At 37.2% G+C, this 26855-nt stretch overlaps 1 protein-coding gene across 1 annotated transcript; it reads right to left on the bottom strand.

The window, feature by feature from the left end:
- Positions 1–15364: 15364 nt before the first annotated feature.
- Positions 15365–21713, bottom strand: TMEM126B (transmembrane protein 126B). Its single transcript, XM_004763500.3, is given in 6 exon segments — positions 15365–15543; positions 15545–15700; positions 16146–16257; positions 16956–17149; positions 18158–18279; positions 21541–21713. Coding segments are annotated over 6 exon segments (690 nt in total). The 5' UTR covers positions 21622–21713; the 3' UTR covers positions 15365–15518.
- Positions 21714–26855: the final 5142 nt, after the last annotated feature.

Raw genomic sequence — 26855 nt, 5'->3', positions numbered from 1 at the left:
ATTTGCGTCTTTATCTTTAATGCAGGTTTCTTTTTTTTTTAAAAAAAAGATGTTATTTATTTAATTGAGAGAGAGAGAGTGAGTGAGAGAGACAGAGAGAGAGTGAGCAGGAGCAGGGGGAGAGGGTAGGGCAGAGGAGAAGCAGACTCCCCACTGAGCAGGGAGGTCTATGCAGGGTTCCATGCCAGGACCCTGGCATCATGACCTGAGCCAAAGGCAGCTGCTTAACTGACTAAGCCACTCAGGTACCTTAATGCAGGCTTCTTATAGGCAGTATAACTGGATTTTTAAAATCCGAATTGACAATTTCTGACTTTTAATGAAGGAGGTGTTTAGATCATTTATATTTAATGTGATTTTTATATCCCAGGGTTTACAATCTATCATCTTGAGATCTGTTTTCTGTTTTTCCCATCTGTTCTACATTTCCCTTTTCCTTCTATTTCTTTTTGTTTTGTTTTGACTAATTGAATTTTTTTATTCCATTTGATTCACTTTGTTGGCCTATTAGCTACAATTCTTAATAATAATTACAATGATTGCTTTAACATGTATATTATACATCTTTTTTAGTTTCCTCAGGCTACTCTAAGAAAAGACCAGAAACTGGGTGGCTTACAACAACAAATTTATTTGCTCACTGTTTTGGAGGCAAGAAGTCTGAAATCAACATATTGGTAGTATTGGTTTCTACTGGAGGTGTTGAAGGACAATTTGTTCTTTGGTTCTCTCCTAGCTTCTGGTGGTTTCTGACAATCCTTGGTGGCTCTTGGTGTCTTGTCAATGCATTGCTCCAATATCATCTTCTGTCTTAATATGGCATTTAATGCTGTGTCTTTGTGCCTTCACAGAGCCATTTCCCCTTTGTCTATGTCTGTGTACCAAATTTCTGTAGTCTTATGAGTACACCAGTTGTTCATCAAGGGCTTGTCCTAATCGAATATACCTCATCTTAACTTGATTACATCTGCAAAACCTCTATTTGCAAATAAGGGTACATTCATGGGTATGGAGGATTAGAACTTGCAAATATGTTTTGGAGGAACCGAGTTATACCTGCAACACTATTTTTAATTTATCACAATCTATCTTCAAGTAATATTATACCATTTTATGTATGGTAAAAGAGTGTTACAACAGTATGCTTTTCTATCTTCTTGGTCTTTATGTTATTATTATCACACATTTACTTCTAAGTATGTTATAAACCACACAATACATAGTTACTTTTTTTTATTTCAATAGTCATTTGTCTCTGAAAGAATTTTTAAAACTAAGAAAATTTATATTTATCCACATATTTTCAGTCTCTGGTACTTTTCATTCTTTTTATAGATCAATATTCCATCTGGTATCATTTTCTTTCTACCTGAATTATTCTGTAACATTTCTTAGAATGCAAATCTTCTGGTAATGAATTCTTTCATATTTTCCCAACTCTATAAAGTATTTAGCCTTAGTTTTAAAATTGTGGTTAAAAGCACATAACATTAAATTTACCATGTTAACCATTTTTAAATGAATGGTTCAGTAATGTTAAGTATATTCATAGTGTTATACAACAGATCTCTATAACTTTTCTTCTTGCAGCATTGAAACTCTTTATCCACTAAATACAAATTACTCCTTTCCACACCCCCAGCCTTTGGTAACCAACTTTCTATTTTCTGCGTCTCTGGGGTTGGCTTCTTTAGACACTTGATATAAGTGAAGTCAAACATTATTTGTTCTTTTGTGACTGGCTTATTTTATTTAACAAATGTTCATTTGTTTTGTAGCTTGTTACAGGATTTCCTGCTTTTCAAAGAATGCACAATATCCCAATATATGTATATGTATATATTACATTTTCTTTACCTGTTTGATCATGAAGATTTGGATTACTTCCATCACTCAGCTATTGTGAATAATGCTGCAATGAACATGGGTGTGCAAATACCATTTCAAGAGTCTCTTTTGAGTGCTATTGGATACATACCCAGAAGTGAGATTGTTGGATCATGTGCTACTGTTTTCCATGATGGTACTGTTTTCCATACTGTTTTCCATTATGGCTGTACCATTTTACACTCTTACCAATGGGGCGGTAAGTGTTCCAACTTCTTTTCCTCACCAGCACTTTTTATTTTCTGTTCTTTTGATAGTTGCCATCCTGATGAGTATGAGAGGGCGTCTCATAGTGATTTTGATTTGTATGTCCCTAATGATTAGTGATGTTGAACATCATTTTGTGTGCTTCTTGGCCATTTGTGTATATTCTGTAGAAAAATGTCTATTCAAGTCATTTCTCCACATTTTAATTGGATTTATTTGTTGTTACTGAGTTGGAGAAGTTCCTTATATATTCTGGATTAGCCCCATATCACCTATATGATTTGCAGATATTTTCTCCCATTCCATAGGTTGCCTTTTTATTCTGTTGTTTTATTGACATGTAGAAGATTTTAAGTTCGATGTACTTCTGTTTATCTACTTTTATTTTGCTGCCTGTGATTTTGATGTCATAGCCAAGGAATCATTGCCAAACACAATGTACTGAAGTGTTTTTCTATGTCTCCTTCTAGGAGTTGTGTAGTTTCCGTCTTATATTATTCGGTCTTTAATCCATTTGAGTTAGCTGCGGACATGTAGTATGGAACAAATCCAACTTTATTTATTTATTTATTTTTGTATGTGGATATCCAGTTTTCAAAACACCATTTATTGAAGAGACCATCCTTTTCCCCATTATGTAGTTTTGGCACCCTTGTCAATAATCATTTGTGCATATACGCAAGGATTTATTTCTGAACTATCTATCGTATTCTATTAGTTGATAGATCTATGTTTGTGACAGTGCATCATCTTAATTACTCTTGCTTTGTATCATGTTTTAAGATCAAGAAGTGTGAGGCCTCTAGCCTTGTTCTTTTCCAAGAATGTTTTGGCTAGTCAGGTTACCTTGAGATTCCTATGAATCTTAAGATTTTTTTTTCCTGTTTCTATAAAAAATTGCCATTGTGATTTTGATAGCAATTTCATTAAATCTATGGATCAATTTGGGTCATATTGGCTTTTAAACAATACTGAGTCTTCCAACCCACAAGCACAGGGTCTCTTTCCATGTGTCTTCTTTGGTACTTTTAGCAGTGTTTTGTAGTTTTGAGTCTGAGTCTTTTACCTCCTTGGGTAAGTGTATTCCTAAGTATTTTATCCTTTTTGGTGCCATAGTAAATGTGTTTGTTTTCTTAATTTCTTGTTTTGGCATTGCTAGTGTAGAGAAAAACAACTAATTCTTATGTGTTGATTTTGTATCCTGCAACTTTGTTTAAATAGATTTTAGTTGTAACAGTTCCCCCCTGCCCTTCCTGGGATTTTAGGGTTTTTATGTATATAAGGTTATGCCATTTGAGAACAGAGGTAATTTTACTTTTTTTCCAATTTCTTTTCTTATCTATGACTTTTGCTAGAACTCTCAGTACTATATTGAATAGTATTGTCAAGCGTGGACTTGGTTACCTTGTTCATCTCAGTGAAGAAGCTTTCAATCTTCTGCCATTGAATATGTTAGCTATGGACTTTTCATGTGTGGCTTTTATTAAACTGAGGTAGTTTCCTTTTTCCCCCCAAGGTTCATTTATTTATTTGAGAAAGAGAAAGAGAAAGAATACAGGGTGGGCAGGGGATGGGGGCAGGCAGAGGGAGAAGGATAGAGACTCCCAAGCAGACTCTGCGCTGAACACTGACCCGGACATCATGACTGGAGCCGAAACCAAGAGTCAGGCACTCAACCAACTACACAACCCAGGCACCCCAAGATAGTTTCCTTTATTTCTAAGTTGTTGAGTAACTTTCATCATAAAAGGTAGTTAATTTTTCTGTTGAGATGATCAGTGGTTTTATCCTTAATTTTGTTAATGAGGTATATTACATTAATTGATATTTTTATATTGAGCCATCCTTGCTTTCCAAGTATAAATTCCACTTGGTTACTGTAGATGATCTTTTTAATGTTCTGTTGAATTCAGTTTTCTAGTATTTTGTTTAGGATCTTTGCATCGATATTAATCAAGAATACTAGTATATAGTTTTCTTTTCTGGGATCATTAACTTTCTTGGTTTTGATATCAGGATAATGCTGTAATGCTGGCCTTATAAAGTGACTTTGGGAGTATTCCATCCTCCTAAATTCATAAGCAGAGTTTGAGGGGGATTGGTGTTAATTCCTTAAATGTTTGGTACAATTCTTCAGTGGAACCATTTGGTTCTAAGCTTTTCTTTGTGGGGAACTTTTCAATTACAGCTTGAATTGCCTTATTAGTTGTAAGTATGTTTGGATTTTTATTTCTTTGTGATTCAGTCTTGTTGGGTTAGATGCTTCTAGGAATTTGTCCATTTTTTCTAGGTTACCCAATTTGTTGGCATATAATTATTGATAGTAGTTCCTTAGGTTCCTTTTTATTTCTGGGACATCAGTTATAAAAAACCTGCTTTCATTTCTAATTTTAGCTATTTGGGTCTTCTTTCTTATTTTCTTAGTTAATCTAGCACCATCATCAACCAGGCTCAGAAAGAGCACCTCAGGAAATTATGCAGGTGTAAGAAGTACAAGCCCTTGGATCTGCAACCCAAGAAGGCAGGTGCCATGTGCTGTGACTGAATGAGCACCAGGGATCCTGAAGATCAAGGAGAGGCTATAACCACTGCAGAAGTACCTGGTTAAGGCCCAAGCATCAGCATCAATAAGACAAAATGGGAAAAAAATACAACTACCATATGATCTGACAATTCTACTTGGTATTTTTCTGAAGGAAACAAAAATGCTATCTCCAAAAGAGATATGCATCCCCATGTTCATTGTAGCACTTCATAATAGCCAAGACATGGACTCAACCTAAATGTTTACTGATGGATGAATGGATAAAGAAAATGTGATATATATATATATTCAATGGATATTATTCAGCCACAAAAAGATGGAAATCTTGCAATTTATGATATGGATGGGCCTTGAGGGCATTATGCTAAATGAAATAAGTCAGACAAAGAAAGACAAATACCACTGATCTCACTTATATGGGTTATCTACAAACAAACAGCAACAGCAACATCAAAACCAAGTCATAGATACAAATAATGGATTGCCGATTGCCAGAGGTGGGGGATAAAGGATGGGTGAAATGGTGACAGTGATCAAAAGGTACAAACATTTAGATACAAATAAGTAAGTCATGGGACTATAATGTGACCACACGATGACCACAGTTAATAACACTGTATAGTATATTGAAAGTTGCTAACACATTAAATCTTGAAAGTTCTCATCGCAAGAAAAAGATGTTTGTAATTATGTGTGGTGATAAATGTTAATTCAGCTTACTGTGATTGTTTTGAAATACACGCAAATATTTGATCATTATGTTATGCACCTGAAACTAATTTATGTTAATTATTACTCAGCAAAAAAGAAACCAACATATAAATACCTAAAAGTAATTAAAACTTTGTATTTTATAAAAATAATCTAAATAAATAGGCTTTTTTATGTGTGAAAAAAAATGAAGGGAGTTGTATGATAGTCAACTGTGTTGGACTTGACATTAATTTGCTGTATGACTAACTACAGAAAGGGTGCAGGTCAAAGGACTGTATGGGTTGCAGTCTGACACACTCAGCAAGGACTTGCAGGAGGGCATATAGGAGGACCAGTAGTGGTCTGACTTTTCTGACGCTGATGTCAATTGAGTCTAAACATAGAGGGATTTGGTTTTACTAACTGAATTGAATATATTTGAACTATAATCTGAGGGATTTTAGTTATGCCTATTGAGGTAACAGTTTTAGTTACTATATGGAATAATATATATTTGAGTAATAATTTAAAAAGAATACATTGTTTAGTTTCCACATATTTGTGGATTGTCTGGTTTTCCTTCTATTTCTAATTTCATTGTGGTTAGAGAAGATAGTTTGAATGGTTTGAATCTTCTTGAATTTTTAAGACTTGTTTTGTGGTTTAACATGTCTCCCTTGGGGGTATGTTTCAAACTTTGGTTTTCTTTTCATATTCCTTTGTGTGTATTATGTGGATATTTTCTTTGTGACTACCACCACAATAACATGAAACATTTTGAAGTTATAACAATCTATATTAAACTGATCACTGGAAGTATGATAATCATTTCAGTCATGTGTAGAATCTACTCCTTTACATCTCCACTTTTCTCGTTATATGTTACTGATGATATATAGTTACATCTTTTTGTATTTCATATTCATTAACATAAATTTATAGCTGTTATGTTTTTCTTAAATTCTATACTAGATTGTAAAATGATTTGCTTATAAACTTAAAGGTTCTGTATTTGTCTAAATATTTACCTTTACCAGGGAGTTTCACATTTTTGTGTTACTGTTTATTTTTTGCTTTTGCATTTTATCTTTTAAAAAGATTTATTTTAGAGAGAAAGGGGGAGAGAGAGAGAGAGAGAGAGCAAGAGCAGGAGGAGGGGCAGAGGGAGAAAGAGTGAGGGAATCCTGAAGTAGGCTCCCCACTCAGTGTGGAGCACTTTGCGGCATTTGATCTTACAACCCTGAGATCATGACCTGAGCCAGAATCAAGAGTTGGTTACATAACTGACTGAACCACCTAGGCACCCCTGTGATACTCTTTATAGTACTCTTGCTTCAATCTGAAGGAGTCCCTTCAGCATATCTTATAGGGCAAGTCTAGGGATGATGAATTCCTTCAACTTATGTTTGTCTGAAAAATTCTTTAATTACTTGTAATTGTAATTATGTGTGGTGATAAATGCTAATTCAGCTTATTGTGAAGGGTTCTGGCAGGGTTCTCTCGGGAGCCAGCCATGAACCCCAGGATGAGGACCTTCTCAGACCGCGTGTTTCTGAAGGATAGATTTTCCAGATATAATATCCTTGATTGCCATTTTTTTTCTTTCAATACTTTGAACATGTCATCCTATTCCCTTCCAGCTTACAAGGTTTCCACTGAGAAATCTGCTAATAATCTAGTAGTAGCTCTTTTGTACATAATGATTGCTTTCAAGATTCTCTCTTCATGACTCTTGACAGTTTGATTATGATGTCTTTTGGTTCCCAAACTGGCTTCTGTACATGAAGGGCAAGGAGAGACCAAAGCAAGAAGCAGACCACTCCAGATTTCTAGGTAGGAGTTTTAATAAGGAACTTACATAAAAGGTTTGTCTGGGTGGCCACAAGACAAGTAGATCTCCGCCCTCAATCACCAGAAACTTAATTGGTTCAGTCACATAGACTGTCCAGGTGGCCTCAGTAACACATTTCTCTCTGAAGGCTGTGTCCTTGAAGAAAGCTCCCACTATGAGAATTGTGGATAGAATGTATATTCTAGGGACAGGGGAGGGTATAAGGAGCCTCTGATTGTCCAGATCCAGCTTGCAGGTCAACCGGTCATCACATCTTCTTGATTACTTCCTTCCCACAATTTATCTCATTGTAAATCCTGTTGGATTTTTCTTAATTGGAGTTCCTTAAGCTTCTTGAATTTGTATGTCCATTATTTTCTCAGATTTGAGAAGATTTTGGCAATTATTTCCTCAAAGAGTTTCTCTTTCTTTTCATTCTGGGACTCACATAACGCATATATGGTTCCATTTGATGATATTCCAAAAGTGCCTTAAGCTTGCTTCATTTGTCTTCATTCTTTTTTCTTTTTGCTATTCTGCCACAATAATTTTAAAAGTCTTTTTTTTTTAAGATTTTATTTATTTATTTGACAGAGAACACAAGTAGGCAGAGAGGCAGGCAGAGAGAGAGGAGGAAGCAGGCTCCCTGCTGAGCAGAGAGCCCGATGCGGGACTCGATCCCAGGACCCTGAGATCATGACCTGAGCCGAAGGCAGTGGCTTAACCCACTGAGCCACCCAGGCGCCCTCATTTTAAAAAAGTCTTGTCTTTGATTTCATTGATTCATTCTTCAGATTATTATCTTTAGTGAGTTTTTCAATCCAGATATTATATTCCTAAATTCCAGATTTCTATTTGGTTCTTCTTCATAGTTTCTATCTCTGTTGATATTCTCATTTTATTCATGTGTTATTTTCTTGATTTCCTCTTGTCTATTGGTGCTGTCTTTTAATTCATTGAGCATCTTTATGACAATAATTTGTAATTGTTTTTCTGGTATATCTCTATTTCTTGAGGGTTAATTTCTGGAGATAAATTTTTTTCCTTTAAATGTGCCATTTTTCTTGTTTCTCTGTGGGTCATTGTTTTTTGTTGGGATTTCAGCATTTGAAGAATCACTCCATGCTCCTAGGTTTTTCAATTTGCTTTTTTGATACTCTGTCCTTTTTGGTGCTGTGGTAGGCTGCAATATTTAAGTTTTACCTAATGTTTCTGTGGTAAACAGAAACTGCATGTTTATGGTTTTTTGTTTTTTTTTCCTCAGACATCCCTATCCTGGCACTCCATTTCTGTCAGTATTTGGATTCAGGTAAGAGAAAATGGTTCCTTGTGCAGCCCCCTGAAAGTCAGAATGATGGACATAGGTTTCACTCCTTTCTCTCACCAGGGAGAAGGAAGTTGGGGGTTTTCTCCTAATTGTGCCACACTATGTTGGAGTAATAGTTTCTGGATTTCTTATAAAGGTACTTGGACTGTATTTTGTTAAATCTCTATCTTCATGGTTGACTTTTTAAAAAGTAATCTCTATGCCCAACATAGGGCTTGAACTTATAACCCTGAGACCAAGAGTCTCATGCTCCACTACCTGAGGCAGCCAGGTGCCCTGACTTTTTTTTTTAAATGTTAGTACTTAATTTTTTTTTAAAGATTTTATTTATTTGAGAGAGAGGGAAAGAGAGAGAGAGAGAGGCAGCACACAAGCAGGGGGCAGGGCAGAGGGAGAGGGACAAGCTCACTCCCTGCTGAGAAGGGAGCCTGATGTGGAACTCCCTCCCAAGATCCTGAGATCATGACCTGAGCCAAAGTCAGATACTTAACTGACTGAGCCACCCAGGTACCCCTTAAAGTTAGTACTTTATAAGTTTTGTTCTACTGTTTTCTGGCTAGCACTGTTACCAGTGAGAGGTCTACTGTCATTCTTACTTCTGTGGGTAATTCTCAGGCTTCTACAAAGATTCTCTTTTTCTTACTGGTTTTAAGGAAGTTGTTTATGACGTAGTGTGGGGATATATTTTCTGGATTTCTTTTAGTTGTAATTCATTGAACTTGAATCTGGGGTTTTTAAAAATTTCAGTTTTTCTGTGGTATAATTAACATATAAAATTATAAGATATTTAAAGTGTCCATTATGGTGACTTGATATATGTATATGTTGTAAGAGGATTTCCTTCCATCCATTTAATTGACATACCCATCAGCTCACATAATAACTATTTTGTGTGTGAGAACATTTAAGTTCTAATCACTTAGCAAGTTTCAATTATATAGTAGAGTATTATCAATTATAATCTCTAGGTTTTACATTAGATCATCAGATCTATTCATCTTATAGCTGTAGGTTTGTACCCTTTTACACACTGCTCCCTATTTTCTCACCCTAGCCCCTGGCAATGACTTCTCTTTTTCTCTTCTTTTCTTCTTCTTTTTTAAAAATCTTATTTATTTAGGGGCGCCTAGGTGGCTCAGATGGTTAAGTATCTGCTGTTGGCTCAGGTCATGATCCTGGGGTCCTGGGATTGAGCCCTGCATCAGACTCCCTGCTCTGTGGGGAGCCTGTTTCTCCCACCCCTTTGCCTTTCTCCCTACTTGTGCTCTTGCTCTCTCTCTCTCCCTTCTCTCAAATAAATAAAACTTCAAAAAAAAAAGATTTTATTTATTTGATAGTGCATACATATGTGCCCATGAGAGAGAGAGAGAGAGGGAGAGTGAGTGTACATGTGCAGGGGGAGGGGTAGAGGGAGAGGGAGAACAAACTCCCTCCTGAGCAGAAAGCCTGACCTGAGGCTCCATCCCTTGGATCATGACATGAGCAGAAGAGCAGAAGCTTAACTGACTGAGCCACCCAGGTGCCCAGTAACCACTTTTCTACTCTACGATTTATGAGTTTGACTTTTTTTTTTTTTAAAGGATTCCACTTATAAATATCATGATACTATGAAGTATTTTTCTTTTTCTGTCTTATTTCATTTAACATAATGCCCATAATTAGGTCCACCCATGTTGTTGCATATAGCAGGATTTCCTCCTTTCTCATGGCTGAAGAATATTACTATATATGTATATAGACACATATATAGTATATTATTTGTATGTTATTATTTATAATATAATTATTCAATGATAATTGTATATATTAGTTTTAAAGATTTGTTTAGAGAGAGAGTGCGAGCACGGTTGGGGACGGGCAGAGGGAGAGAGAGGGAGATAATCTCAAGCATACTCCACACTGAGTGTAGAGTCTGATGCAGGGTTTGATCTCATGACTCAGAGATCATGACCTGAGCCAAAATCGAGAGCGGGATGCTTAATGGACTGAGCCACCCAGGTGCAGTCCAGTATTCCAATAATATTCCAATATTATTATATTGGAACATATATATACAGTGTATATAGAAAAAATAGAGTGTATATCTCTCTCTCATCTTAATCCATTCATCCACTGATGGACATTAAAGTTGTTTCCATATCTTGACTCTTGTGAATAATGCTGCATTAAACATGGGAATATAGATTCCTTTAATAATCATGTTTTCAATTGTTTTGGATATATATCTAGGAGTGGGGTTGCTGGATAATATGGTAGTTCTATTTTTAATTTTTTGAGAAAACTCCATACTGTTTTCCATAGTGGCTGCACTAATTTACATATCCACCAACACCGCACAAGGATTCCCTTTTCTCTACATCCTCACCAACATTTTTTATCTCTTGTCTTTTTGATGGTAGTCATTCTAATAGGTATGAGTTGCTACCTCATTGTGATTTGGGTTTGCATTTCCCTGATGATTAGTAATGTTGAGCACCTTTTTGGGTACCTGCTGGCCATTTATGTCTTTCTGGAAAAATATATATTAGGTTCCTTTGCCCATTTTAAAAATCATATCATTTGCTTTTTGCTTTGAGTTGTATGAATTCCTTAATACTTTGGATGTTAGGCTACCGGATATATGGTTTGCAAATATTTTCTACTCAGAGGTTGTCTTCATTTTGTTGATAGTTTACTTTGTTGTGTAGAAACTTTCTAATTTGATATGGTCCCTTTTTTTTATTTTTGCTTTTGTTGCCTTTGCTTAAGGTATCAAATAGAAGAAAAAAATCATTGCCAAGACTGTCATGAACTTTACCCCCTGTGTTTTCTTCTAAGAGTTTTAGGACTTTAGGTCTTAAGTCTTTAATCTGTTTGAATTGATTTCTTTTTATATGGTGTGAGAGAGGGGTCCAATTTTATTCTTTTGCACGTGGCTTTCCATGGTCCTGTGTAGGAGATGAATCTCATCAATTGACCTGGCTTGTTTTCCTCATTGTCTCTGAAATCTGTGATTTTCCAAGTCACCTTCCTTGTTCTTAGTGGTTTCCAGGAGTTGAACCTGTGTCGAAATCCATCAGTGTCTCAGGGGAGGATTTCAGTCCTAAATGTAGGTTGTTTGAAGGCTGAAGGCTGGACCTCATAGGCAGGAGCTAGAAAAATATATAGACTATCTCCAGGGAGAAAGTGGTAGTCTGAGTTTTTGCCCATTACCCAAGCACTGGGCTGGGGTATATAGCCACAGGAGGTGTTCGTGAGCTCATTAAGAACTTATTTACTACAATCCTGTGAGACTACTGAATGCAAGTCCCATTGGCTCTCTGAGCAAGGCAATCAGGTGCCCATATCTTTGGTGGCAACTGATAAAAGCAGAGAGAAAATCAATACAATACATTGAAGGCAATGCAATGTGATACAATCCAATACAAAGCAGGAGGGAAAATCACATGGTTAAGGCAGTTGGGGGAAATGGAGGAGAAAAGGGAAGAAAGAAGGTAACTTCCCACAGTAGGAACCGTATCTTTTTTATGTTTTTTAAATTTAAGTTTTTCAGTGTTCCAATATTGTTTATGCACCACACCCAGTGCTCCATGCAATACATACCCTCCTTGATACCCACAACCAGGCTCATCCATCCCATCCCCCTCTCTTCCAACATCCTCAGTTTGATTCTGAGTCCAGTCTCTCATGGTTCATCTCCTCCTCTGATTTCCCCCAGTTTGCTTTTCCTTTCCTTCTCCTAATATCCTCCATGTTATTCCTTACGTTCCACAAGTGAGTGAAATCATATGATAATTGACTTTCTCTGCTTGACTTATTTCACTTGGCATAATCTCCTCAGTCCCATCCATGTTGATAACAAAAGTTGGGTATTCATCCTTTCTGATGGAGGTGTAATATTCCATTGTACATGTGAACCATATCTTTATCCATTTTGTCTGTTGAAGGGCATCTTGTTTCTTTCCATAGTTTGGCTATTGTGGTCACTGCTGCTATGAACATTGGGGTGTTCATATGGCCCATCTTTTCAATGTATCTGTATCTTTGAGGTAAATATCCGGTAGTGCAATTGCAGGGTCATAGGGAAGATCTATTTTTAATTTCTTAAGGAATCTCCACACTATTTTCCAAAGTGGCTGCACCAACTTGCATTCCCACCAACAGTATCTTAGTCATTGTTATATACCAAGCAGGGAAAAACAATGTAAACACATTTATTGAGTACCACCTATAGCCAGTTATCGGATTACGTATTGTTCCATGTACTTTAATCTTTGTAATCTCAGTGCAAAGTGGTTATTAGTATATCTTGAGGAAACATAGGTTAGATAACTTGCCCAATGTGTGAAATACAATGTGTTTCATATACTAGGTCTTGAATCAATATTAGCTGAATAAATGAATACATATTTATTCATATGAGAGATATCTTGTGGATTTTTTTTTTTTTTTTTTTTTTTTGCTGTGCTTCTTCTTTCTAGTCTTTCCTAGAAAAATGCTAAAATCTCTAACTGCAGCTAGGGAAAGGACTGTGATCATTGGTATGATATCCCAGCAACAATAACAGTAGCAGCAGTAACACAAGTAGACTTCCTGTGAGTTGGCCACTGTTTCATTTAATCTCAACAACACTGTAAAGTCAGTAAAATCTTTATTCTTTATTTTATAGATGAGGAAATAGAGGTCCAGAGAGGTGAAATAGCTTGTTAAAATCATCCTGTTGGTAAGTAGTAAAACCGAGATTTGAACCCGAGAGATGAGCCCAGGCTGTACTTGACACCCCTGACCTATCTTGTCTCTAGATACTGCCTTTTACCTAGTGTCGACTTTGGGTTCAAGCCTGGATCAAGGTTTCCCTAATTTCCTCCTTCAGGCCTCTTACAGCCACTCTGGCAATTACTGCTTTCCAACACTGGAGGAAATTATCAGTAGACTTCCCGACTTTTCTATTGTAGGAAAGGCAAAATGAAGTCATGGAGTAAGGTACCGATCTCCTCAGCTTTCAGGAGGCAGGGAAGGGGAACATAAGTTAACCTCCAAGATTACTATCTCATCATTTGAACAAACAAAACACAGAATTTATAGAACTTCTGCAAATCAAATATGCCAAAGACATAAATAGAGAACTCAAAAAGGAAGCCAATATTTTTATTTAAAAATGAGTTTTAACTAGATTTTTATTTTTTAATTTTTAATTTTTGCCTTGCGATTGGCAACCTTTAAAAAGATTGATGTGGCTGAATCCAGGGAACAACAGTGAAAATGTGAAGGGCATGCTGGGCAGTAAGAAGGTAGTAGAATTGATGGACTATAGGTTCTGATGAGGTCAAAGTAATGCTAGAATTGTGGAAAGTGAATGAACAGGAAGAACAGGAGGTAGTGATCAGGAAATGAGATTTTAAAATTGAGAATGTAGAGAATTTGAACTTAATGATAATGACTAAAGCTACAGCAACATAGTCCAATAAAAATATATAAATCATGTATGAAATATTTTAATGAGGTATTTAACTTTTTTACATAGTTCTTCAAAACTTGTGTATTTTACACTTACAATGCATCTTAACTTAAACTAGTCACATTTCAAATGCTCAGTTGCCACAAGTGGTCTAGTGACTATTGGATGGCACAGTTCCAGAGTATGACCATGGGAGTTAAGCAGTTGGGCAGATAGACCAGGGTGTTAGAAAGATTACCTATATGAATACTGGAATCACCAAGAATGTTTCTCAGGCACTGAAAAAAAACATGTCAGACCTATACATAATGAGTTGGAAATACCTCCAAGACACTGAAGTGAAAATTAATTTGCAGTATACAAAAAAGTACTGCAAGGAGAGGCATGCTAACTTGATAGTGGTGCCCTCTGGAGAACAGGATGTGGGAGTGAAGGGGAACTTTCAAATCTTGCTCTATATATTTCTGGGTCAATCAAGTATGTTACATTGAGATGGCATTCATGTATCATCTTTGTATTAGAATTTTTTTAAAGAGTTGAAATATGAATACCATTGATCCAGTTATCAGTTTGACTTAGTTCCCCTTAGTCATTTGCCCTTTCCTCAGTTTTGTGAATTATTCTGAGAACACCAAGTTGGACACCTAACTAGCTAGTTTTATTTTTTTCATAAGCACTAAGGTATATCCCACTTTGTTATCTATGATGTCATAAAGCACCCTGGTAAGACTTCCATTTTGCTTTGTGCTGTTTGGAGCCTCAGATGACTGAATCTTATCTCAAATTATACATGGTTAAGACAAGGAGAATGAACTGTGGGGCTCCATTCTGTGCCTTATTCATCAGACAGTGCTCATTTCCTGAACTAAGATAAAGAAACGTTCTCAAAGACTTAAAGTGTTGTAATCTCTTTCCTTAAATTTTGAGCTTCCTGAGGGTAGGGACTGAATCTTTGGACCCCTGGTATCTATAATAATGCACAGCATAAAAGGCACCTAATAAAGTTCCTTTAGCAGCACATTTGTTAATGATAAGAGGCTAGAAAGTATACAGAATAAGAGTGCAGGAGAGAGGAATGGGCTGTACGTTAATTTCTGTGTTGCTTTCTTATGAACTGTCAACTACTCCTTCAAAATATAGGTCAAATGTCACTTTCTTCCCTTAGTTTTTACCACTAACCAAGTAGTTAAAAGCCATATCCGCTGTGCCCACAGAATTATTTGTGTACTTCTCAAACCTCCTCTTGCTATGTGTTCACATTTTAAATTTCTCTTCTAATTATGAGTTCCTTCTGGGTTAAGGACCATTCCTTATTACATGTTACATGGTACTTGAGATATAAGATACTTAAATGTCTCATGAATATATAAATTTGTAGAGCAGACCTTGATGTCTCAAACTCATTTCCACACACAATAAAGAAAGATGAAACTTACATTTAAATACTGAATTACTGAATATTTATTGAGTACGTTGTATACCAGGAAAAGGAACAGAAACAAATTGTCCAGTTACTTTTAACTGCTTCAGCAATGCCTGAGTCCTCATCATAAAAAAACCCCATTGTGCTGATTTAGTATCCACTCACTCTTTAATCTTCATGTACAGTTTTCTCGTCTACTTTCAAATCTTGCATAATGCTGTAGACCATTAAATATCCCAAAGGCCGTATCTAAGACTAGAGGAATCATCATTGCTTTTATCTCTGTCTGACAAAGCAGCAGCCAGTAAAGTAAAACCCTTCCTTTTGGTGGCAATGGAACAGTATGATACCTAAAAAGGAAAAATAATCAAGAGCTTCTTTCGGATGTATTTTCTATGAAAAGTTCATTGATATCCCCCAAATGGATAATTTCTATTCTATGGTCTTTCATATACATAGCAAAAAGGTTTAAAGCCAGCTATTTGAAGTACCAAACTACATTATAATTAAAGTGTGTCATTCGCAGCTAAAGAATAAGAAAAGTTTATGTACATTTAAAAAAAAATGGGGGTGCCCGGGTGGCATCTGCCTTCTGCTCAGGTCATAACCCCTGGATGCTGGGATCAAGCCCCACATCAGGCTCCCTGCTTGGCGGGAGCCTGCTTCTCCCTCTTCCACTCCCCCTGCTTGTGTTCCCTCTCCTGCTGTGTCTCTTTCTGTCAAATAAATAAATAAAATCTTTAAAAAAAAAAATGGAGAAAGGAAGGAAGAAAAGGAACAAACAGACAGACTTACTTGACTGCAAGGCGTCCATTTTTAGAGAAAGCCAAACCACAGGGATATAAAACACCACATATTATGCTAATCAGTGAACTTCTCAGAACACAATTTTCCTGGCTTATATTGCCTGGAAAACAAAAGTAAATTTGGTTTCTTTTTAAAATTCAGGATAAGAGTTATTAAGACAGTCTTGTATGCTCACAGAGTAGTTATCTGTACTGTCCTCAATCACAGTGAAACAACAGAAAGAATATTAGAAACTCAGTCTAAGACACATGATAGACTAAATGCACCATGTTTAAAAAAATGCTTTTATTATACTTAAGTTATCTCTTATATATATAATTGTTGCAGAAAGCAATTCCATAAGGAAAATATTAAACAAGTAGACCCAGACATCTGGATTCTAGGTTAATACATTTTTATTGCTATGTGTCAGGCATGTATTAGTGATATGTTGCAAAAAAGAGACCCTTTAAGTGAGTCTACAAGGAAAGAAGGACTAGGACAAATATTTAAATACATAATTTTTAATTGTGCACAATGCTTTGAATGTAAAATGAACAGAAGATTTATCTAGAAACCTAACCTACCCTGAGGGAATCAGAGATTTTCCTGGGAAAGAGATACTTGAGAGGACATGACACGATGTGCCCTGCCTAATCATGAGGACTGTGGTGGGGATGAACTAGGATAATGTATGTGAAGGTCCTTTCTAAGTGGCAAAGCAATATACGAGCATTAGTGATCATTATCAACAGTATATATTAATGTCTAATTTTACTTAAACATAAACACATTATATATTAATGAATTTAAATTTACCCAAATACAAAGCATCCGTTACAAGGAGCTTATAAGTGACTACAGTAGACAAAAACGGAAGTGTTGTCAGTGATGCATATGTCTTCAAAGCATCATGTTTAACCTTGAAGCAATGTCTGAAAATGAAGTTGGCCATTATTCCAGAGAAACTAGCTGCTGTTCCAAGGAATGCTGTGCCATATATATTTAAAGTCCTATAGGAAAAACAAAGAGAAAAATTACATTCAACATAATATTCTCTTAATAGAGATACACTTTCCTGGGTAGTCATTTATTATTATGTATTTACTCAACATCAAGTATTTCTTCAACACTTACTATGCAAAAGACATCTTCTGTGTGTTGAGGATGGGGCAATGAATAAAGAAAAAACATCCCCCCTCTCATGGAATTTGCATTCTAATGAGAGGATAGAAGCCTCTTTCTGAAATCACTTAGAGTAGTTCTAAAATGGAACTCTTTTAAGAGATAAAATTTTGGCCACAAATAAAAATGAGTATGTTCCAATATATAGGCAAATTTATGAGATACCTAAGAATACTGCTTTTGCTACTAAAAAAATTAATTTGCTTAAGTCAAAGTTGTTTACATTTGGTTAGGCCCTCTAACAAATAACTATTTCTTAATTAGGGCAAATATATTTAAAACAATTTGTCTAGGATATGCAAAGAGATTTGACACATCTAGTTTTACTGATTCTGACTCAAACCTAAATTCAAAATGTCTGAGGTCTAAGATTAATGTCCTTTTATTTTATTCTTGAGCTCTGTTAATCTAAGTTGAAATGGTAATATGAAACTATACGTACATCATGGAATCTATATTTCTTTTTGAATTCAGTACTATGCTGAGTTAATCAATTCTAAACTGAATGTAATTATAATTAAATACCAATTAAATATAAATAGCTCCCAAAATGGTGTTCTCCTAATTGCTTTTAATTTAAAAATGTTTACTGTATAAATAACATTTCAACAATAGTTTTGGACATTTTCTTTCTAAGAAGCAAAAGAAATTATCCACGGTCTCAATATTCCAACAAACTACTATTTTCATCTGTGTATTTTTTCCCTCAAGTTTTTTCATAAACTCTCTATAACCAACTCAATAAAGTTAATAGGATCTTAGATACTCAGAAACAATGGCAATATAGAAGATGTGCAAATAAAGTTAGAGACTTTCAGTCTGGGTATGTCTCTTACTTTTCTTTTCTAAGATATTCAATTTTTTTTTCTATGATTTCGATGATCATTGGTTTTCTGAGTTTTGCATCTTCCAGAGAAAGACTGGGCTGACCAGGTGTGTATGTTGCCATTCTGATGTCCTGGAAAACACAAAATTTCAGAACCATAATAGCTAATGATATTAATAATAAATCTTATAAATTTTAGGTTCAGATTAAAAACGATTTAGATCCTAGTAAAACTGTCATCTGCTTTCACATACTTTTGTCAATGATTCAGTCAATATTTAGTAGCTCTTATTATCTGCTAGATAATGACTTTTTGTGAAATTTATAGAATACTGATCATCTCTATTTTTACACTTTTATAGATGAGAAAAATAAGGTTCAGAAAGATTGACTTGTCTTAGGACCTAGTGTAGAAGGATAACTTTCTGAGATACAGAATTTTTGTTTTCTTAGTTTTCCCCAAAGGTAGACAAACTTTGTATTCTTGCTCTAGCTTTTTCAGAGCTAGAAGGAAACAACAGCACTTGTTAACAACTGTCTCCTGAAAGCCTGAGATCATTTTGGAGAGTATGCTGAGTTTCCTGGAGAAGGAGGAGAGCAGGGATTGCCTCACTTAGTGAGAGAGGGATACTCTTCCAGGCTAGGAAGAGGTAATGCTTATGGATACCCTGGATTATGTAAATTATATATCCAGTTCCCTAGGAGCACCTGCGGCAGAAGCACAGCATTTGCTGGAAACTATATGTAGTATACCAGGGAATCTGGACCCATGGCACGGGGCTCCACTGTGGGAAAGTTCCTATGTCCCAAGTGTGATATCTGAATAGACAGTTGCCAATGTTAAGGGACCACAACAATTTATACAGCAGCACCTTAAAAGAAAGTAAAAAACAGTGATAAAGAAAACAAAACAAAATTGGATCTTAAGAAAGGATCCTTTCTGAATCTTTTGCTCTGGGTAAGACTCTTGCGTCTCTGTGAAAACTCTTAACAATAACATTTGTTAAATCTTTTGCCATGCTAGCATTATGGGAGTCCAGATTAGCCAACAAATAGATTAAAAAAATTAAGGCCCTTCACAGTTTATACTGACCTCCACTTTACATTAAGGGCATAGACTAGATCTCAAATTTCAAGAGTCCCAGGCAAAAGAATTAGAGTGGAATAAGCATAATGAACTCAGAAGATAATAAATCAGTGATTCTCAACCTTTAGTTTGCACCAGAATCATACACGGGGTTTATTTGAAATGCAGTTTTTTGAGCTCCCTCCTGATATTTGGATTCAATAGGAGTAGGATGAAGTCTAGAAATCTGCATTTTAATAAACCAAGTGATTCTGACACTGGTAATTAGTGGACACATGCTGTAATTGTTAAACATCACCGTAATACTCATTTGTTGAATAAGTGATATGTACCAATCTTAACCCTAACTAATGAAAGGTCAAGTTATCCATGGCATAAACATTCTGAAGGTATGGGCTCCTTTAACTTTCATACATTATTACAAAATGAGTAATAATGGACAAGCTTCTTGCCCTGCATCATTGTAGAAATGGACTCCGGCCAGTACTATGTTTTTCTTTAAAATATCTGAGGGGACAGGTAAAAAATGATAAATTATACTTTCTTATGGATTAGATTTAATCTTCTGGCTCTTTTGGACATCTAAATGGAAAACAGAAGATATAGTAGTATCTAAGGGAGACTCTATATCTAATCCATCTAATATACTATGAAGGCAGATACCAGTAACATGGTAATTTATCATATGTTTATTTAAAATAAATGTTTATTTTGCTGTCATCCAATTCCTTTAATTCCCTTATTTCCCACAAAGAAAACTCTAAGGCAATGCCTTGTATCAACCTTATACCTGTCTACACTATCAATACAGACGGAACCCAGACACCCAGTATTATGATTCTAAAACACTGAAACAAGACAAATGCTTACTGAGTGCAAACATTAATCTTCCATCTAGTCTTTGGAAGGCACTGTTACTAAAGCAGAGAAAGAGATCAGTAATTTTCTGATAGACTTTTAAAAATATATATATATTTATTTATTTCACAGAGATCACAAGTAGGCAGAGAAGCAGGCAGAGAGAGAATGAGGGGAAGCAGACTCCCTGCTGAGCAGAGAGCCCGATGTATGGCTCGATCCCAGAACCCTGGGATCATGACCTGAGCTGAAGGCAGAGGCTTTAACCCACTGAACCACCTAGGTGTCCCTTGATAGACTTTTTAACAAGTACTGAAATGTAAAGACTTTGTGATAACTGACTTTTTTTAATTTTAATTTTTTTCAAAAATTTTATTTAAATTCCAGTTATTTAACACAGAGTCTAATACTGATTTCAGAAGAATTTAGTGATCCATCAGTTACATTAAACATCCTGTGCTGGGGCGCCTGGGTGGCTCAGTGGGTTAAGCCGCTGCCTTCGGCTTGGATCATGATCTCAGGGTCCTGGGATCCATGCCCGCATCCGGCTCTCTGCTCAGCAGGGAGCCTGCTTCCCTCTCTCTCTCTCTGCCTGCCTCTCCATCTACTTGTGATTTCTCTCTGTCAAATAAATAAATAAAATCTTAAAAAAAAAAAAAAACAACAAAACATCCTGTGCTCATCATAAGAAGTGCCCTCCTTAATACTCATTACTTATTTAGCCCATCTCCCACCCACCTCCCTCCATCAACTGTAACAAGCATTTTATCTAAAAATTGACTTGTCCAAGGCCACTCAACTGGTCACCACGATTATCTCAGTAAGAGTGTTATGTATTCAAGTTTATAGTCTGCAAAGTAGTTCTGTACTGCTTTTATGTGTATTATTTTACCTGGCTTTTCAGAATTTCATTTAATATCCATCATTTACATAGCACCTGGTATCTGAAAGACCTTAGGATCATTAAAAAGCAGTTGTGTCCTCTGGAATCCATAACCCGACCGAGGTCAGGACAAAAAGGTAGGTAATTTAAAGGCAGAATTAGTGTGCCATAAAAATGAAACCAAACCAAACAAAAAACATGAGAAAAGCCTTAACCTAGCCAGAAGAAGTGTGGGAAGGTTTCCCAGAGTAGTGACGTTTAAAGGAATATCTAAAAGAGAGTTTAGTAGGGGTGGGGTAAGGTGTGGAAGAAACTACACGGAAGTAATTCAAGTTGAAAGCCAGCGAAAGGCCTGAAGACAAGAGAAAAGAAACTGCAAGCAATCGGGACTAGACTTTAAGTCTATTTTCTCTCCGCCTCCTTCCATAACAACTGGGGGCTTCACTGCGTCCCCCGTGGGCTTGGAGGCTGTTCTCTTTAGGTTTTAAAATTCCATCATTTCAGAAGAGCCCGTCAATAGAGGCTGCAGAAATCACGACTCATACGGCCCCGGGTTTCCGCCTACCTTGGGCGCTTCCCCGGGTCTCGCCCGCACCACACCTGCATCCTTCAGGTCAGTCCCAGCCTCACGCCCGAGCGCCGCCATTTTGGTGGCTCACATGACTAGCGGTGGGCGGGGACCCAGAGCGCCCGGAGCGGGAAGTGGTGCCGGCTCACGCCTCCAGCCTGCAGCCCCGGCCCTCCCCGGTCCAGTCAAAAGCCGCGCCCTCCCTCCCGGCTGTGATTGGGCGTGGCGTCCAGAAATGAGGGCCGCTCATTGGCTTCGAGGCGGTCCAGAGGGCCGTGGGCCCGCCTTCTTGCCAGCCCTACATTCCCTTACCCTGCTATTTGTTAACCTAGCTCCCTCTTCACTCATGCTGAGGGCGTGCGTGGGGCGGTCCGAGCGCAGGGATGTTGCTGCGCGCTTTCCTCTCTTCTGGGTACCTCGGTTAGCTGGGGCCGACCTGCCGGCCCTTTCACTCCTTGAAGGAGTTCTCCCCTTTGGCCTGGTTCGTGTGTTAAGGCTTCGGCTTCCTGGGCACCGCCTCCCTTGAGCCCCCAACCGGCCGCCAGAGCAGCCCCGACTACCTCCTCCCCCCGCAGCGGTCTGACTCCTCTCCCAGTCTCTAGTTCCCTGGTATTCCATCCTTTCACCCCGCTTGGAAAGGGACCAGAGAGAAAATTCCCCCCACTTCCCAAGAAGAGCCCTCTGCCAGCCGATATTTCGAGGTGGGGGCGCTGCGAGGAGGCCTGGCGCCCTTTTGTGCACGTTCAGTGCCCAGCAGTATCTCCCAGACCAGCAACCCCCGACCCTCCAGGCTCCATGTCTTAGAGAAGCCAAATTCGAGAGTTATATAATTTCTAGTGCTGCTGTTTCTCCTGCCTGAGGAAACATTTCATCGCGTGGAGGGTGCAGGACATTTCTGTGCACTTCTATATAAGAACGGGGTGTGGGCAGGGGTGGCCAGCGGTAGCAGAGAGATTTCTTGTCTTTTCTGCAAAAGGAAGGTGGGTAGTTTGGAGAGAGATTGAGAGAAAGGGTGGATGTGGAAGCCAAGCAGCAGAACTCTCATTTAGGAAATCGCGAACCGTTTGCACAGCTTGTGCTCACATGCCTAATACTACTACATCGTCTCAGAAAACACCTTTGGGGGAAGGTTTGACTTCTCTTGAACAGTCTCGGTGTTTTTCCTCGCCGGCTAGGGAGCTGCTCGGATGCGAAGAGATGGCATGATGTGAATGACTCCAGTGTGAAGAAATCTGCTTCGCCAACTCATCCTGCATCAAGTGCCCATTGAGTAGCACTGTCACTTTAATGTCTCCATGCCAAGGGATTGCTTTCCTTCTTTTCAATCCTCTCGTTAATACATGGGAGGATCAGAATCAGAGGGGCATTAAGGATTAAGCCCGAGGGGCTTGGAGAGCACAGAAGAAAAAAAATGAAAGTGACAACAAGCTGGATCCTGTCTTACTGAGGGGGTGAGATCTGGAACTCTGGTCCAGTAAATAAAAAGGGGCCTTTCAGTCAGCCTGTGTTCTGCCCCAGAAAACTGTTCAAACTCACCCACCTTTCTAGAGACCAGAGGCAAAAAGGTTTTTAAAAGTATTTTTTTTGTTGTTGTTGTTGGGGAGGGGGTTACATTTTTCTTTAAAGAATTGAGGATCTTTATCATCAATCAGTTCATCTTTGAATTTGATCATGTACGGAGTAATGAGACAGCTGTGTAAATTTGGTTTGTGCCTTAATTGAGTTAGTCACTGAATTCCAAAAATGTTGATGTCTGAAGAGGAGTTTTAATAACATTTTCTATGCTTACAATAATTTTCTCAGTTTTTTTAAACAGAATAAATATTTTATAAAAATTGAAAAACTCAAGGTTATTTTTCTCTGAACTCTGTGGGCAGTGTCAAAAGTTTAATTGTGGGAAAAACACATAATTTTTTCCTCTATCTGGAGGAGAAGACAGCCTGGATTTCAAAATTGAGCAGTGAAGTGGTTTGCAACAGTTACCTGGCTCTTGGCCTCAGTCCAGCTGAATCAAGTTGAGACCTGAAAAGAGATCTTGGATCCTGTGGCAGTGCAAAGACCCAAGAATGCCAGTCAAGAAGAAAGGTGGGCTATGAGGCTTCCTATATAATATATGTTTCCCCCTTTTCTTGGCTCTGGTGTTTGCTGTTTAAACTGTATTCCATTTGAGAGTAAAATTTTGCTTGGGTTTTGGGAAATATTTATTGTGATACTGTCTTTTCTGTGGTACTCATTCAGTAATATTTTGCTAAAGTATAATGAAGTAAGACTATAGTAATTAATTACAGACATTGTGATTTCATAACTCAGGTTGTCTAAATTACTGTTTATAATCAGCATAGATTTGATACCATAGATTTGAGCTTTTGTTTAGCTTGTTTTTTTTTAGCTCGTCAACGGATACTTTTGAACAGACTTTAAAAATGAAACTTGTACAGTGGAGCTCTTCTTCATGGACTTAATATTTACTTATTTAAAGGTTTTATTTATTTATTTGAGATAGTGAGAAGAGAGCATGAGTGAGGGCGGTGGGGCAGAGGAAGAGGGAGAAGCAGACTCCCTGCTGAGCAAGGAGCCCAACGACGTGGGGCCGGATCCCAGAACCCTAGAATCATGACCTGAGCTGAAGGCAGACACCTAACTGACTGAGATGCTCAGGCACCCTGGACTTAATATTTATCAAGTGAATCACATAGTTGTAAAAGATAACAAAATTGTACTGAACACAGTTGCAGATTTGCTAATCATTTGATTAGAAATAAATTTCATACTTGGGTTTGCTCTAGGGTAAATATTCACTTTTGTGATAAAGCACTGGTAAGCTGCCGTGCTTTTCCAAATTCATGCATTGGCGAGTTTCCCAAGTCAGGTAAACCCCTGATTCCCTCCTCTCTCCCCAGAATTGATCAAGATCCAGTGGCTTTCTAAAGTATAGTTTGTTACAGGTTGGACCATGGAATTCACTTTAACCTAGATCTATCCCAGGTTAACTTTGGGATCCTAATGAAACCAGTTTTGTTTTTTTTTTCTTGTTTCTGGTTTTTTTTTTTTTTTTTTTCCCCTGACATGGTGTGGAAAATCAGACCAACTATAAAGACTTTTCTCAAGAGTTTTGAACAAAAATTTTTTCACAGTTATATGAGTTTGCTACAAACTGAAACTAAAGTTCAGGGTAAATGTTTAAGGGCAACCTCACTCTGCATGATGTTTACTCCTTCTACCTGTGGATTTGGAAGGTGCATTGAGGAAACTTATTATCAGTGAGATGTTTTATCCAACAGGTTTCTGTAGAAATGGACAGTGATATATATAAAACCTCAGAAACACATAGAAACGTTCCTTTGTACATTGGATTTGAGACTGGGATTGTTTCCTTCTCCTGATCTCTCCTGTAATATCACTGAGATAAATAAACTGTCTGTCAGATTTTGGAGCCATACCTGTCTAGACCTGACACAGTTGGTTTATCTGGATCAAGAATGGTTTTGGCAATATAGCCAATAAATGGCATGGCTCTTAGACTCACTTACCATGTGTTTTTATTCTCTCTACCACTTATTGTTCTCTGGATGTTGTCCCTTCTGGACTGCCTTATTTTAGATTAATAATTGATTTTAAACACATTGTGTATGTGTGTATGTAGCAGGGAGAGAAGATGAGGAGGCGAGAGAAAGGAGAGAGGCGGGGAGAGAATTGGAAAAAAAGTTACCTGGGAGGGAGGTGGAGGATGAGCAATTGATATTCTAGGTATCACTTAACTAAGCAGGTGTCTTTTTTTAATGAAGTCCTTAAAAAAATATTATTGAAGTAAAATTGATAACACGATGTTACATTAGTTTCAGGTTCACAACATAGTGACTGGACAAGTATATATATGATGCTATGTTCACAAGTGTGGCTACTATCAGTCACCGTACAAAACTATTATAATACCGTTGACTATATTCCCTGTGCTGTACCTTTTTTCCTCGTGACTTCCTCATTCCATAGCTGGAAGCCTGTACCTCCTACTCACTATTTACCTATTTTGTCCATTGTCCCTACCCCCACCACCTGTCTGGCAACCATCAGTTTGTTCTCTGTATTTATGGGTCTCTTTCTGTTTTTTGTTTGTTTATTCAATTGTTTTGTTTTTAAGATTCCACATATTAGTGAAATCATATGGTATTTGTCTTTTTCTCTGACTTATTCACTCAGCATAGTACTCTCTAAATCCATTCATGTTGTCAGATGGCAAGATTTCATTCTTTCTATGGCTGCATAGTATTCTAGTTTGTGCATGTGTGTGTGTGTATGTGTGTGTGTGTCTGTTTACTATATCTTCTCCATCCATTCATGTACTGATGAATACTTGGGTTGCTTCCCTATCTTGGGCATTGTAAATAATGCTGCAATAAGCATAGGAGTGCATATATCTTCTTGAATTAGTGTTTTTGTTTCCCTTGAGTACACACCCAGTAGTGGAATTCCCGGATCATATAGTATTTCTGTTTTTAAATTTTGAGGAACCTCCATAATGTTTTCTATAGTGACTGTACCTGTTTGCATTCCTACCAACAGTAAGCAGGTTGCTCTTAAGGTTTCTAGCCCCAACAGGCTGAGTTTCTTAAAACGTTCCTACCCTTGAAGGATGTTTTAAAAATTGTAGTGACATGATTGAAAATTATAAATTATGAGAAATAATTTAATGTTTATTTCCTTCCGTATTTCTTCCTTCTTTTCTCCCTCTTTTTCCCTTCCCTCTCGCTTCCTCCATCTCTTCTTTCCTTCTTTAATAATGGATTGATGGTAATGGTTAACTTTTTAAAGGAATCAACAAGTTCTAATTAGCAAGGCAAGTATATATTTGGGTTATGCTAAAATCTATGCATTATGTAATTTGTGAATTGATCTACTTAGAAAAACAATTTATGTTGTTTTTAATCTTTTAAAACTACAGCATTAATATGTATATTTTTGGATCTTATAGTAAACTAGCCAAATAAATTATGACATATGCATTATATTTTTAATTGGCTAAACTTACTATTTGTATTACATATAAAATATAAGTAAAACAAAAATTTTAAAGTATAACCTAGATTTTTTCTTCAGAGATTAGTGTCTTTTGTAATCTTTTTTTTTTTTAAAGATTTTTATTTATTTATTTGACAGACAGATCATAAGTAGGCGGAGAGGCAGGCAGAGAGGCAGGCAGAGAGAGAGAGGAGGAAGCAGGCTCCCTGCTGAGCAGAGGGCCCAATGTAGGACTCGATCCCAGGACCCTGAGATCATGACCTGAGCCAAAGGCAGAGGCTTTAAACCCACTGATC

The sequence above is a fragment of the Mustela putorius genome, unplaced genomic scaffold (genome assembly GCF_011764305.1).
Source record: "Mustela putorius furo isolate JIRA1106 unplaced genomic scaffold, ASM1176430v1.1 tig00003987_pilon_pilon_pilon, whole genome shotgun sequence".
Classification (NCBI taxonomy): domain Eukaryota; kingdom Metazoa; phylum Chordata; class Mammalia; order Carnivora; family Mustelidae; genus Mustela; species Mustela putorius.
The sequence above is the reverse complement of the archived record's forward strand: the minus strand, read 5'-3'. Positions and strand labels throughout refer to the sequence as shown.